This window comes from Adelges cooleyi, unplaced genomic scaffold, assembly GCF_023614345.1.
Source record: "Adelges cooleyi isolate 19-005CV unplaced genomic scaffold, UGA_ACOO_1.1 ACOO_flye_CR_arks_rails_tigmint_CR_PRNA_30, whole genome shotgun sequence".
NCBI classification, from domain to species: Eukaryota; Metazoa; Arthropoda; class Insecta; order Hemiptera; family Adelgidae; genus Adelges; species Adelges cooleyi.
This window is the reverse complement of record NW_026095971.1, coordinates 15,680,478-15,695,809: the sequence shown is the minus strand read 5'-3', so window position 1 is coordinate 15,695,809 and position 15,332 is coordinate 15,680,478. Positions and strand designations below refer to the sequence as shown.

General features: G+C 31.1%; 1 protein-coding gene across 16 annotated transcripts in view; it reads right to left on the bottom strand.

The window, feature by feature from the left end:
* Positions 1-1,217: 1,217 nt before the first annotated feature.
* LOC126838981 (calcium/calmodulin-dependent protein kinase type II alpha chain) overlaps positions 1,218-15,332 on the bottom strand; it is a 37,908-nt gene continuing 23,793 nt past the window's right edge. Inside the window, exons 9-18 of one of the 16 annotated variants that reach the window (XM_050573843.1) lie at positions 15,119-15,241; positions 14,046-14,129; positions 13,641-13,701; positions 9,879-9,971; positions 8,926-8,982; positions 8,137-8,316; positions 4,361-4,436; positions 4,183-4,277; positions 3,972-4,098; positions 1,218-1,662 (exon numbers count right to left, since the gene is read on the bottom strand). In XM_050573843.1, coding sequence (XP_050429800.1) covers positions 1,515-1,662; positions 3,972-4,098; positions 4,183-4,277; positions 4,361-4,436; positions 8,137-8,316; positions 8,926-8,982; positions 9,879-9,971; positions 13,641-13,701; positions 14,046-14,129; positions 15,119-15,241 — 1,044 coding nt within the window. In that variant the 3' untranslated portion in view covers positions 1,218-1,514. Of the gene's footprint in view, positions 1,663-3,971; positions 4,099-4,182; positions 4,278-4,360; positions 4,437-5,011; positions 5,075-8,136; positions 8,317-8,925; positions 8,983-9,878; positions 9,972-13,640; positions 13,702-14,045; positions 14,130-15,118; positions 15,242-15,332 lie in introns of all 16 variants that reach the window. The other 15 variants (XM_050573844.1, XM_050573848.1, XM_050573849.1 and 12 more) reach the window with 15 other exon arrangements.

Sequence of the window (15,332 nt, the reverse complement as noted above, 5' to 3'; positions counted from 1 at the left end):
ATGTATTCGTAATACAAAGATAAATAATTATGTCTCGAATTGTAGTTATTGAGTTAACTAAAAAATAAAACAAAGTGTATTTCGATTTGATAATAGGTATAATATGTGATATTATTATATTTAATTATTATCAAAAAAATTTTAATGCCGAATTAGGAACGTATACAAAACACGTAATATATTGGTTATTTAACATTTAATGAACAAGCCATTTTTTTTATGAAATCATTAAAAACAAAAATTCATTTTTATACTTAATAATTTATTATAGGAAAAAACTGAATGAATAAATTATTATTTAATCAATTTTATCTTATAGTATCATTTTAAGGTTTAGTTTTTCAAAAATTAGAATCATATTATTAAACTACACGTCTCTTCAAATATTTGTTTAGCTTGAACATTTAAAACTAATTTTGAGTGAAATAGATTTGTAATAATATGGAACGTCTCTAGTTGAAATTATATTATGTCTTAAAAACAAAATTACCGTTGTTGAAATTTTAAATATTTTCTATGGTTTTGCGGTTATTGGTAAACTGTAAAAATGTAATACTTAAAATACATTCAAGTTAACTTTATTGTTTTTAGTTAATAATAATTTTGCTTTTATGTTACTCATATTATTTAAAAAAAACAGGCCAATATTGATAAGGGTTACAAAAATAATTAGGTAAACGTGGAAGCAACTTTTTGAGGCATTGCGTCGAAAAAACTACTAAAATCCTAAAACATGATTTGAACGACATCGTGGTCAGTTATATTTTTGACTAACGATCAAAAAATAAATAACTGGCATTGAGTAATGCGTTATTATGATTAAAAGTTGGTATTTTCATTAATTGACTACGAGTACACGATGAGTATATTATATTTATTTGTATATAATATATATATATCGATGAGTAACTACTAAAAAACTATGGAAAGAAGTAAAAAAATGTGGCATGCCCAAGCCGAAGTTATGAAAAAAATTACCGTCCTAAAACCTTGACTACTTAATTGAGTGCAAATTTCATAGATAGTAAATAAGGTGCGCGTTTATATGGTTAACATAATGTTTTGTTATAGTTTTATTTTTGTATCGCAGTAGCCAACTGTATGGTTTTCGCGTTTAGGTAGGTACGTTTAAATATTTTAGAATATCGTATTGTTCACTATAAACATTGTTGGCTTCTATAAAATATTCTTGTTTTTTTTTAAGTTGTACACTATTAGTACCTAATGGCTATAATAGTATATTAACGAGTAATATAATATTATGCGATTTAACCGTGTGCATTGTATACATAGATTATAACAGAAAATATACATATAACATACACTATATGTATTCCGAATACATCCGAATTATAATATTGTATTATTATTATTACATCAGTCAAAAATATGAAAAATTAAAGAAGAAAGAAATAGAAATTAAGAAAAAGGAACAAAAAAAAGTTGTTTAATGGGCCTTCTTGTTTGTTCTGTTACCGCCGGATAATGCAAGTGTCGTCGTGATTGTTTTCAGGCTATTTGCCTGCGCCAGTAGAAGAACAGAACGCTTTGTTGGTGGACGATACCGACGCCGACCTATGCGAGTGCACGTTTTGCCACTTGTTGTCGCGTCTGTGCCATACTCTTGTCTCTTCGTACTGGTGCGATCTAGGAACCCCTTGCCTGTTGAAAGAAATATAACATGCTATTATGTCCAGTGGCGGATTTAAGGAAAAAGGGCCTAGTTTAAAAACATAACGAAATGCCCAATAAAATAATTACTTAGCATCTTTATCCACTGACCCCTACAATTATGACCTCTCTTATTTTTAATAATTATAGGAACCACATATTTGACTTGATTTTTGTTTTACAAAAATTGAATAAAAAAATAATTTGTGAGGGTCTAGGCCAGGGGCCCGCACAGGTAAGAGAGACCAATCTACAAACGACCGGTTTTGCTGTATAAAATACGCCACTGATTTTGTTGGTGTTTGTTTTTACCAGACACAATGGCCCAATTAGAGAAGGGGCTAAGGAAGTTAAGACCTATTAAAAAAACTCTGAAAACTCCCTCAGAATTTTATTAAAAAATTATAAACCTAATGTGAGTTCAGTGCCTGATTAGTTGCTGACATTTTTTTAGAGCCTGAACGAGTTTATAAAGATTTGAATTAGATTCTCCTCCTCCCATCTCTGATTGCGCCAATGACCAAATATGTTTCCTTATTGAGTCAGCCATTCGCTACTCAATAACTTTTACTCGGCTAAAATCTTAATTTTAATTATTACACTCAGTCTAATCGTACTTAGAAAAATTATCAACGAGGACCGATTGTCTATTTGATTTTTTTTTCACACAATGCCCACAAATCACTAGAAATAATATACACTCGTTCTATTTTCATAGCAACATACCGAAACAATTTTGGCTAAAAGATCGACACCGACATTATTGTACATTGATTCAGGTGTTTGGGGGAAGAGGAGGTCGCCGAGTTTGAACATACAAATAGACAACTACAGGCGGGATTGTATCCAACTCATTCACAGGGGTTACGGGTTTGAACTAGAGCTTCTTATTTCACGTGTACACGAAAATACGTGTATTCGAACTTTTGAATAGTTCGTGTTTAAGTTCATATAGTTCGTGTATTCGTGTTTTCGTGTATTCGTGTATATGTACATTCGTGTTTTCGTGTATTCGTGTATTTGTACATTCGTATATTCGTGTTTTCGTATATTAGTATATTCGTGTAATTGTATATTTGTAACTTAATCGCCATTTACTTATTATTGTTTTATAAATTCCGAGTACACTTATTTAATATAGAATTGATTATTTACGTAGGTTGTCTTTGATTTAGCCTTATTAAATACATAAGGTAAGTGATTTACATAAATTTATAGATTGTGATACAAGGTTTAATTGGATATACTGTTACATTTTTTCGTTAATAATAAAAAAAAAAAATAATAATTTTCAACTAAGAATCTCTTAGTATTAAAATCAACTTAAAATTAAAGAACTCCTAAAATCTCACTGGGCCAATGGAAACATATGTTATACGATTTATAATTAATGTGAATATTAAAAATATTGAGATTAAATGCTAATACCTGCTAATAAAGGTAGTTTAAATATCAATTAGTGATATAATTAAGATTTGAATCTACAATTATCGTCTTAATCCTCTAAATAAACCAAATTCATTACAAATTTGCATTCCCTGACAGAAATATTTGAATGTAATAATGGGTGACAAAAATTATTTACACAATAAAAAAACATTTTTCCTAAAATAAAGACAAATTTATAAATTGTTATAAAATGCAAAATTCAACGATTGCAAGAAAATATGAATATAAAAACAAATTTACAAAAACTATGAAAGCTTTATTATTATTAAACATTATTGGTTACATTTATAATACATTATATTTTATTTTACATTTTATAAAGCTATCTTTGGGGGGGGGGGATTTTGGGGGTCGAATCTCTCCCTGTTTTTTTAATCATCCTAAAAGTATAACATATATTTTTGAAGACATCTCCAATAGTTTGGTCCCTAGGTACTTACAATTTTGTTTTATCTATCTATTTAGATTTATATTATTTACCATTAGGTAGGGGTGGTTTGATTCCCGCCTAAGGCCCACTGTACTACAGCGCAACAGCACAGTGTCCCATCTTTATGACTATCATCAGTATTTTATCATTAACCCTCCCTTAGTCTTGTGATTTACACAGTTTGACTAATTGTGACTGATCTACAACCGTAGACCACTCGCATAACGCAGGGTTAATAGTATCATTCTATTTAAGTTTCTTTGCACTCATGTCTTATATTTACTCGTCTAGAGAGAATTTTAGCCGCCAATACTATTTTAGGCAAGATTATTTGCATAATATATTCATAAAATTATAGACTTGTATACATAAGGAGAGGGTGTTGATTTTTTTTTGTAAATATGTAAAACAAACTACTTACTTGTCAATGTACTGCACGAGAATTATATAGGCAATGCAGGCAGCGTCGTCGCCGAGCAGGTGTACCGTCGGGTTGAGCACAGTGGTGTTGATACCTCTGTTCTTACCTAAAACTGTCAACACAGATTCTATACTTAAACCGGTGATTTATGCACTTGGGTGGTTAGCTGGTCATGATTGACGGTCACGCGTTAAAAGAATTTCAATACTACCATGGTCAAAGTAGAACTTGTGGAACTCCATGCCCTCCAACAGGTTGCCAAGAGCCTCGGGTTCGAATGCAGTCATGTGGGGGTCGCATATTTTTCTGGAAAAATCACAAAACAAATTCCATTAAAAAAAATACCGTCAACGTTGCTTGGCCATCGATTAAACGCCAATTATACATACGTGTATCCTTCGAAATCAGCGTTGTTGATCGATTCAATCAGTTGTTCGGTAATTTTAACGATTTCTTGTTTGCGAGCTGAAACAACACTACGCGTTAGACCTTATTGTGCTTGGCCGGACGGCTTGGTAGCATATTTGTGTTTTTATATTATTATTATGATATTTATTATCGTTATATTGTATTAATGTTATATTATTAAGAATTTGTAATTATAGTGTTAGCATTGCTGTTAAATACAAATTAGCATCGGTACATAAAACAAAAGAAAAACAGCGTTTCATTATTGTGTACAAAATGTAAATAATAATAATAATACATTACACTCGTGGCTGAATGTATAATGTATTATGACCCTAAAGTGTCATCGTTTAGTATAAAACAAAATAAATTAGTGGGTATCAAAAGCTCTGTACGCAATACGAGTGGTAAAAAAAAAAAGAAACGATATGGTTGTACAATAATTTACATGTAATATAAAAAAATAATATGTATATAAATACTCTAATTAAAATAAAAACTGGGTATTCAAAATAATTGTTTATGTATAGGTATAATATATTTATATATGTACAAGTCGGGTTATGTATAAATCGTGGGGGGAAGGGGGGGGGATAGAGGTAAAAGTGTAATATTGGTTTTGTAAAACTCACCTGAACCACATGAGTTAGTCGAATGCTGCGAGAATGTCTTGTTGGGATAGACAATCCTCACGTCTTAGCGAAATTGTGTGAAAAAAAAACAAAAAAGAAATGCCAAAAGGAAAAACGGATAAAAAAATAAAACACACTATTAGTATTTTGTATCCTATAGTATTGAATTATTATTACTAGGTTGGTCCATATTAAAGAGCGAGTATATTAATATATAATGTCAGGTATGCATTGTTTTATCAGGTTAAAGCTGGCAAATCAAAAATTATTGTTTACTATTGTACACTGCAGGAGAAGGTCAGGGATAAGGAAACTAACGTTAATTTTTGTTTAAAAAAAACGAAAACTATTAGCAGCGACATAATATTGCCTAATTCATATTATAGTAGGTATACACAATATAATGCAAGTTAAGAATTATTAGTTTACACATTTTATCTATTCACAAGTGATGTTCATGCGTTACCAAATAATCATTACAATGATAGTTTATATTGTGTTTTGACTAATCAGAAGCGCGTGGAATCAACAGACGCCGATTTTCTATTGCATGAAAAAGTATGGTAGCTGAAAGGGTTACGCTCCGTTATAAAATGCAAGTGAATAGTGATGGTATTATCATCACAAAAATATTACCTACACTTTACAATAATATATTTTAGATTACTACAATATCCTTCTAGGATGACTGCCAATAGCCAAAAACACAAACAATCCATTGGGACTTTCTTTTGAAATGAAGTAATACAAAATTACGATTTAATAAAATACGTTCAACTATTACACGAGTAGTAATTTTTGTATTTCTTATATGAAAAACATGGATATAATTTGTATTGTTAACGTTTTATTTTTAATTTAAAATACCTAGCTATTGACAATCAAAATAAATTAGTTTAATTAACAAAAAAGAAAAACGTTAGGCAACGTTTATTTTGAAAATCGAATAGTGATTGAATCACTATTTATAATTGTAACGTTTACCTAACAATAATAAAAACCAGTAAAAAAAAATGTTTAACTATTAATAATTCATTGTAATGAGTAACGATTAAAGAGTATTAATTCATCGCGAGTTTGACGATTTATTTTTAAAATGAATCAGAGTTAATTAATTTACTCGAGTAAAAACCCAGAAATCGGACTATAATATATAATACGTTTCCGGAACTAGTTTAGGAATAGTTCCATTTTTAGGCAGATAGGTCCTATGCTCTATGTAACGCGAATAATATGTGTTCAATTATAGTGTATAGACTGTTATTGTTTTTGGTGTCTGTCAACTTAGGTGTACTACTTACAGGCGTTTGTCGAACGGCCGCCGCCGCCGTCACCGTCAAACGATTCCATCATGTTGTCCAAGCGTTCTAAAGCAGATCTGGCGGCGGGTTCGTCGGAACAGGACCGGCAGGAAAAGCACAACACCATGCTACGGTGTACGGGCGACGTCAAGTAGGTACCCACTACTGTTTGAAGCGGTAGAGGGGCCGGCGCAGATGAGGATTATAATAATATTATGCACTTATAGGTATTGTGTTACCCGATGCCGATTCGGTCGGAACTGTGGCAAATCGCATTTTGAGTTTACTACTTTTTCTTTTGTGTTGTGTATCACCGTTGATATGATTGCGATCAACTTGAATAATACATTCGCACGGGTTTTAAAATATTATTTTTGGCAGCTCACGTGAACGACGATGGTGCCATATAAACGAAACGCGAGTAGTAAACTAATTATAATAATAATAATAATAATAATAATGAAAAGCCGAAAAAATGTTATCCGCCAACGACGCGCGGCTTAATTCATAACAATTTAAAAATATAATCTCGCGCAGCACCGACCCGATATAGTAGTTTAGACTCGGAAAGAAACTGGACCGGCGCTATAATAATTATTCTTTATTATAATAATAATAATGTTTTATTACTACAATGTTTCGTGTAGGAGGGAACAGCGATGCTAAGGATTTTTCGCCTACACTGTACACTTGTCACTACTACAACTGCTACGGCTCTAGGGCTCTATATTATGTACAATATACAGTTAAATATGTTACACGCGTCACAAGTAAAATACCAATATACTCGAAATACGTTCAACGGCCGTAAAAACAACAGTATAATATAGTTTGAAATTCCAATCTGTGTTTGATCAAATACTACATGCCGCGACGCGCGCGGTGTTGAACAAATAAAACATTTGTTGACCGAAAAACGTGTGTTTTTAACGATAGGTACACGTCGATATCCACGATTTGTACTAAACCAGCCGCCACTCAGGTGTTCTTTGAGACTTGAGTCCATCAGCATACGTTTCTATTAAGGCGCTTGCATGTCAAGTTACAGGGCACATCGAATGATGGGAGGGGGGGCCTAACTAGTTATCGACCAGTTAGTATTTTAGTAGAAATTCTTGATTTAACATTTTTTTTTTATACAGAACCAATGAGGGAGAACTGTTGATCACATGACAAGATATTAACTAAAATGTTTTAAAAAAGAAAAACTTAAATATTTCAATTATTGTCTCGGAGTAGCTTATAATATTGAATGGATCTTGTATAGACAATTCAAAGGTATTGTTAAAAGTGGCAACGATTAAAATACAGTAGGTATGTGCGTTTAGTGTTTACATCTCCTTCCTACGTTTAGAATGAATCTAGCCCTTAGGCCTTGGCGATTTTCAACGAGAGAACGGCTTACCTGTTTATTATAAAAACCGACAACAATACCCAAATAACATTATCACTTCTGAATGCCAAATTAAACAAATAAATAAAACATAGACTCGTAGTTGACGAATCGTTCGGTGTATATTATGCATTAATTGTGTTAGTAGTACACTCGGACACACGGCAGTCAAAACATTTTGGTTAGTATACTCTATTCGGCGAGAGACCAAAATGCATATTAAATTCGATGGGCCTGCGCAGACAGGAGTAATCTTTTTTGGTTTATGCGCAGGATCTTTCTCTCGCCGAACAGAGGATTATAAACGTCGAGAATTGAACGTCCGACAACGACTGCGCTACCGTGTTAGAAGTTTGGTCGTCGAACGGGGTGGGGGGAAACAACTATAAAAACAAGCTCAAACGGCAAATCCAATTTGCAACCGTGCTGACCTTGTATGAAAGCGTTTTGGGGGTTGCTGGCAGCTGCGGCGGCGGCGGTGGCGGTGATCACGGTCAGTTTATTGGGCTTCGATCCGAACGAGGTGGAAGCGGAACTCCTGAAGAAGCCCAGTACGCTTCCGACGGACGCGGACGACGGTGCCGGAGACGGTGGCGGTGTGCCAACGTTTCCTAAACACAACTCTGCCTCAATTACACTGCTGTATACAGCTAGCAAATCCGTCAAACAATGATACAGCCGCATCCTCTGTACAAGGCTGGGTATAGAGCAATACAATAGTAAATGGCGGGTTACGGACAGCGTTTTGGTTATGTGGTGCGAGAGGAATGATGCAACCTGATAATTTCCCTATGTTTTGCATTGGTTGTTTTCTAACTCGGAGAAAAGAGCTAAGAGAGATGACAGACAGACTCGACAATTTATCGTTATAAATGATTCGTCAGATGATAAAACAATGCATACAAAACAACAAGTGTACCATAAGTTGACCGATACAAAAAAAAAATCAACAAAATCGTTATCGGCGCAGCAACGTTAGACAAAAAAATGTTTAATTTAAAATTGATTGAGTCGTGTTTAAATTTAGCCATTATTAACGCGTAAATTAGCGGAACATAATCTTATCTATTTTGTTTTTAAATAAATAATATATTAAAGTTAAAAATACATTATTAGTGTCAAACAAAAAAATGTTGGCGTTTGTAAGTTAACTTTTGTTTTTGATTCGCGCGATTAATCAATTAATGATTTTCTTTGGTTTTGTCATTGTTAATATTTACCTTCAGAGTCTTTGGCAATTACTGTAGAGCTCCGGTCCACAGTCCCTTTTTTGTCCTCTAAGAGAAAAACACACTTTTCATATTTGGAATTGTGACAAATTGTAACGGTATACAATTGATTATTGTTTATTTGAATTTAAATAAAGAAACTGTTGTTTATAGGTTTTTTTTTGTATGCGGGTTTTCAAACATTTTGGGATAAACACCCTAACGGTAAGCATGCATTATAAATTAAAATATAATAACGCCTACTTCATACGAGTCTAAGAAAACGGCGTATTTGATTTTTGGTAAGGCTATCATGCTTTAGGTCGATAATTTTGCCGGTTTTTTAAATGGTCTTATGAATCTATTTTTTTATCATGGCAGCGAGCAGCAGTATTTCTCCAACGCTGTTTAGTAAATATTTTACTTTTACCGTACAATATAAGCGTCACACTGCTTATTTACAAGCAAGCAGCCCTCAATCAGTAGTATAATAATATTTACAAAATAATTTTTCTGATTTTAGGTGACCCTTTCTAGTATTATTGCACGTTTTTCAGTGAGTTCGTGATGTGCGTTCGGCTTACTTAGAAATACATTTTATAAAAATAGGTTTGAATAATAATACTAGTGCAAACTGCAAAGTTAAAGTACTAGTTTTTTTACGAGGTATAAAAATATTTTTCTAAAACCACGACGGTTGGACAGTTTTCATAAGTGTTAATAATTATAGTATTTAAACAGATTTAAAAAAACTGTATTTTTCAAAACATCAATTAGTTTTATTTTTTTTCTATTACATGTCTGTTTAATGCATGCATGATGTCGATAGTTTTAAAAGAAGAACGTATTTAAAACTATAATTATTTAATCTGAACGCTTTAATTTAAACATGTTATGTATTAAACACGGAATATTTTAAAATGTATATTGTTTAAGCGATATTTTGAAAATTTCCTTCTACTCACCCCTAACGTCGTCATCTTCTAATGTAGTGTTGCTTTCAGTTGATTCTTTCACTTGAGAACCGTCTCCTTTTTTTGTTGTTACAATACTGCGACCTAATAAACAATAGTAAATTAGTCGATTTTATAGTTTACAAGTCTTTTCATGTCAACAGCGTGAGATCATGAAATAAAATAAAAATATGTATCGATATCCCAAACTAGTTGAACAAAATATGAAAATGAAACAAGCGTAGATACAGTTTGACAAATACACCACAGAAAAGAACATTAAATCTGTACTAAATTAAATCCAAATGGATCAATACAAATGTTTAGACAAAATTAGTTAGAATATTCATCTAACTACTTTATTGTATGCTTAATTAAAAAAATGTCTTATTAGAAATGAGAACTAATATCAATTCGCCAAAAATGTATTAATTGTGATTTGTGATTGACAAGATTGTAATATTATTAATGACATTTCATAGAAAAAATACTTCAAGATTTGATTTTTTAAATAAATATAATCTTATGAAATTGAATAATTTAATAGAACGGTTATTAACTGGAGTTTCAAGATAAGGCATCAAAATTTAAATATTGTGAGCGAGAAATATAAAATTATTTTTGTACAACCGAAATTAACATTTTACTAAACAGTAAAATAGTTAAGTTGTAAATAGTTCTTACAAGTTACAACATGATCATCATGTTCTAAATTCTTAAGCCCCGTGTTATCGTATACATATTAAGACTTTATAGAATTGTTCCTCAAAGTAAGTAGGCATTGTGTAAGTACAATATTAAAATGTGCATTATAAATAGCAATAGCTATTCAATAGTTAGTGTGCTATTCTAACATAGGAATTCAAATAGACAGCCACTACATGTGATACTTATCAAAGAAAAATTTCAAACAATTTTAATTATTACTCAGTTTTAGTTTATCACTTTATTTAAAAAAAAAATAATTTGATTTAAAGACTTACACAAGACGTTAACAGTTTAATAAACTACGTCATGCTACTTAAGGTTAAAACAAATGTTTTAAACTAACTGTACAACTTAAAATAATATTAATTTTAAAAAAATTACGAATCGTGCGTATTATAAAAAAACACCATATTTGTTATATAGTACGATACACATGCAAAATTTAGTCGTCGGAACCGGTAAATAATTCCTTCATTCCAACTAAAATTTAAAAAAAACCTGCAAAGTTTTAAAATATAGAATAGTTTCTAGATCGTTTAGAATGAAACAATATTAAGCAAAATGCCCAACATAAGGTTATAAAATTAAAAATATTATGCCAAAATAATGACGTCCACAATAATGTTAATGTATAATAAATATGATAACAATTGTATATATAAAAAAAATGTAATTATTTTTAATGAAAAATACCGTCTTACCACTTCCTGTTCCGAAAAATTGTGTGGTACATTTTTGAAGAAGTATAGATCAAAAGTGGTGCGTTTATAGAGAATTCACGAAGATAACGGGAAGGAGTGAACGAAAACAAAACAATAAAAAATAAACAAAAAAAAGTGATGAGAGATAATATAGTAACAGGTACATTGTGATTTGTGATCAATTAATGATGAACATAAAATAGTGCTCAGCATAAATTGTTTCAATGTTTGTAATTAATAATAATTTAATTTTATATTCATCAGTAATTTGTTTAATGTTTTATCGGTGTAAATGGTAGTAAGCGCCTCGTATAGAACCTCAGCTCTAGTCATTAATACGAAAATACAAATTTACTGATATTTTTGAAATCAGTTTAGGTTTCATTATCGGTAGTTACGAGTATATTATGATTTAGGGAGTCACTATGACAAAACCATTGAGTACATAGTATTATATTAAAGTACGTCGAAGAATAAAATGTATTTCATTCGCATACTTATATGTTACTTATTAGTATACTTTTTGGGTAATGGCGGTTACAGGAACCAGACAAATTAATACCACTTCGTCTACAATTTGGATGATCATTTTTTTTATTTATTACAAACAACACTTGTTCAACGTTAGATTATATATCTATCGTTCTTTATTGGTATTTATTAAAAGTGCAACTTCTAATAATAATTCAATAATCATTGTAATTTTTCGACCTAAAATATAAAATTACTTATCTGCCAGTTACGACAAAACCCACTGTTATTGCTTAAAAAGCATGAACATTCTTCTAGTGTACTTCCTAATCTATCCATCTATTTCTGCTTGAACGTGAAATATTGTATTACTTTTTCAGTAATAAAAATAGATCATGGATACTTGTAGTAAAAAAAAAATACCTGTTCTATCAACCTTGTTTCCAAAGAAATACCTTAAAGTGTTATTATTATTATTATTTAAGTATATTGTACGCAGATAACAATGGAAAACAAGTCGTTTTACATCCGCTAAACACAGTCGTTTTTGTTGTGCATTGTACTGTTACTTTTATAAGTCAGGCCAGAAAATTCAATGAATAAACATAATGATCCAGTCGAGAAGAACACTTGATAATAACTTATTCAGTTATAAAAATCTTTGTGACTCAACAAAACCATTTTATAACATATTGCTGTAAAATGTAAACAATAAAAAAACTGTTATGAAATCTCGTTTTTGAACTCTTTTGAACCATTGTGAGTTGAAGATCAAATTAATGATAATTATAACCCATTAACGTTTGACAAATGACAATAGATTACGCAAATATTTTACTATTCAATGACTTTATTTGTGTACTGTTACTCCGAAAGCTTAAAATCTGACTCCAAAAAATATTTCAAAAAAAATTTGGTTCTTAAGTCATCTGGCCATATAATATGGGTGGGTCCGGACTAGGTTAGAAAGCCTATATAGACCGTTCTGGGAACTCGGTGGAAACTTCCATTATTTTTGTATTGATTGGTTTTAAAACATATATTTTTTAATTGATATGATAAGTTTTAGGTAATTCGCATAGAACAATTTATTAAAAATACTAAAATGAATATATTTATTATTTAAAGTAACGATTCGAGTTTTAAATGAGCTACATTTAAATACATTTTTGTTTTAAATTAATAGTATAATGAGGTTTTTTTGAAATTTTCAAACTTAAGAATTATCGTTGCTCCTACAACTAACAGCATGCATCTACAGCAGGTTATGGGTAAAGGTAAAATAATAAAAGTTCGTCTTTTACAATTTATATCTCACATAATATATTGTGTGTATAAGGATTGTCTTTTGTTTGTTATCCGTAAGTAGCACTACATTATACATTTTTACATCGTGAATTGGATAGACAAGGGTTACTTAGGAGTATTGGAACATAAAATAATATTACAACATGTATTTCTTTAAGTTCAAATATTGCAGGATAGCGCACAATATTATATTATGCATTTATACCAACCTGTCATGCCCTCCATAAATTGGATAAGACGAGAATGCAAATTATACATATGTAGGCTATTTTTAATTCCATCTTACTACATTTTACATAAACATCAAACAAAAAAAACCCTAAATATTCCACCATTCAGAGACATTGCGGGTATAAATTGAGCTTATTTACAGTGCTTAGCCCGTAGTATTAACGTAAACACCTAATATGTGTTTCAAACTGTTATATTTTTATATAGGCGTATATGTATACAAATACATATTATTTATAATATATGTACACATTGGCGCATCTAATTAAACAAAAAACTTCTAATCATACAGAACACCATTTTTTCACCTATATTCATACACACGTGATTGATCTGAGGTTCCTGAGGCACTTACCGTGTACATCATACTTACTGGAGAAGTTCCTCGTAGCCAACATTGTAGTCAAAATGGCACCCTGTAGTATAAAAAAAGAAATTATATATATTAACAATAGTTTTTGGTAATACAAAAAAGAATACAATTGCTACAAATAAAAGTGTAGAACGAAAATAGGAAATACTTTCTTTAAATGTTTTCAAAAATAATAAAACGATTAAATAACCATACATAAATATAATATGGTACAACTCCTTTAAATAACTGTTTTAATAGTATTCTTTTTGAGTTTAAAATAATTCTTCTGTCTTTTAAAATAATTTAAAATGTAATTTTAATCATTAAAACAATTAAACTAGTTATTTCCAGTTTCCTTTGTACGCTTTATATTTTATTGTATTACTAATGAAATGTTATTCTTACTTTTAATTTTCGTCTGGCGTTGAACTTCTTTAAGCAGTCGACCGTCTCTTGTCTATGCACAGCCGAAGCAACCTTCTCACGATACTGAAACACACGGACCATTAGGATTACAATATGAATATTTATTCGGGAGAGGTTTTTCGTTTGCATGCGATATGTCCATTAAAACTACCCCTTTCCCTCAAAAATCTAACGTATTTATATTAAATTTATATTTATGCTTTTAAAACGCATAAACAACAGAGGAGGAATCGATGTGGGGGGCACGGTAAATGTATAGTTTTCAATAAATTTATCGTCCACACGATATTCTAAACGGTTATTTGTCGTTGTGGAAAATTACTGAACGTCTATCGTTTCGTCCTTCGTGAACTTGATTGTCCGGAAATCACATAATCACTATTTATACTATTGTTATTTACATTTTTATGCGACGTACGACTTAAACGCACGAAAGTCGTCAAACGGGCCTATTATACGACGAAATTAGAAACGATTAAATGTCTTGAGTTTTGTGCGTTACAGGTTATGTATTGTTATTTATGAATGGTGCAAACAACAATTTGGACATTGGATTTCATGCCATCGTGAAATATATTATAAAAATATACTTATATACATACAATGTATATAGTATAAATATTAAACATATATACACTTTAAAAGTATAAAATCAGTTAGTAGTTAAGTTATGGAAGTATCATGGTACCCAGTAATATTATCAAAAAGTCAAACGATTTTGCTTAGAGACAGTCAATTTACTCGGCTGTAAATAGACGGGAAATGTATGTTTGAAATATCGTGACAACGTCTAGAGCGCTGATGAAAACATTCCAACGATAATACCGCAGGGTAAAACACAAAAAGAAAAACCAAAATAATTATTGTTCACCCTAAATATAATTATATTAGTGAAACTCCGGTTGGTTAGAGGGGCGAAGTTACTCACAATTCGATCTCCTCCTGTACTTCAACAGGTTTATTCTTGGTTTGATTACCTCCTTTAGGTACATGAGCATTTATATGTAATAAAAAACTATAGGAGAATTTATTGCAATCGAGATAAGACTTACGCATATCCAAGGGTGTTTCAGGGCATCGGAAGCGGTGACCCTTTTGGCCGGGTTCACAGTCAACATTTGATTGATTAGGTTCTTTGCGTCTGGCGTCACGGTATCCCATTCGGGCGATGGATACTGTAGAAAAAAAATGAACATATTATTACACGAAAACAATAATTCAATTTATGATAATTCCTAAAAAAACTGTCAGTTTATAATAAAACTC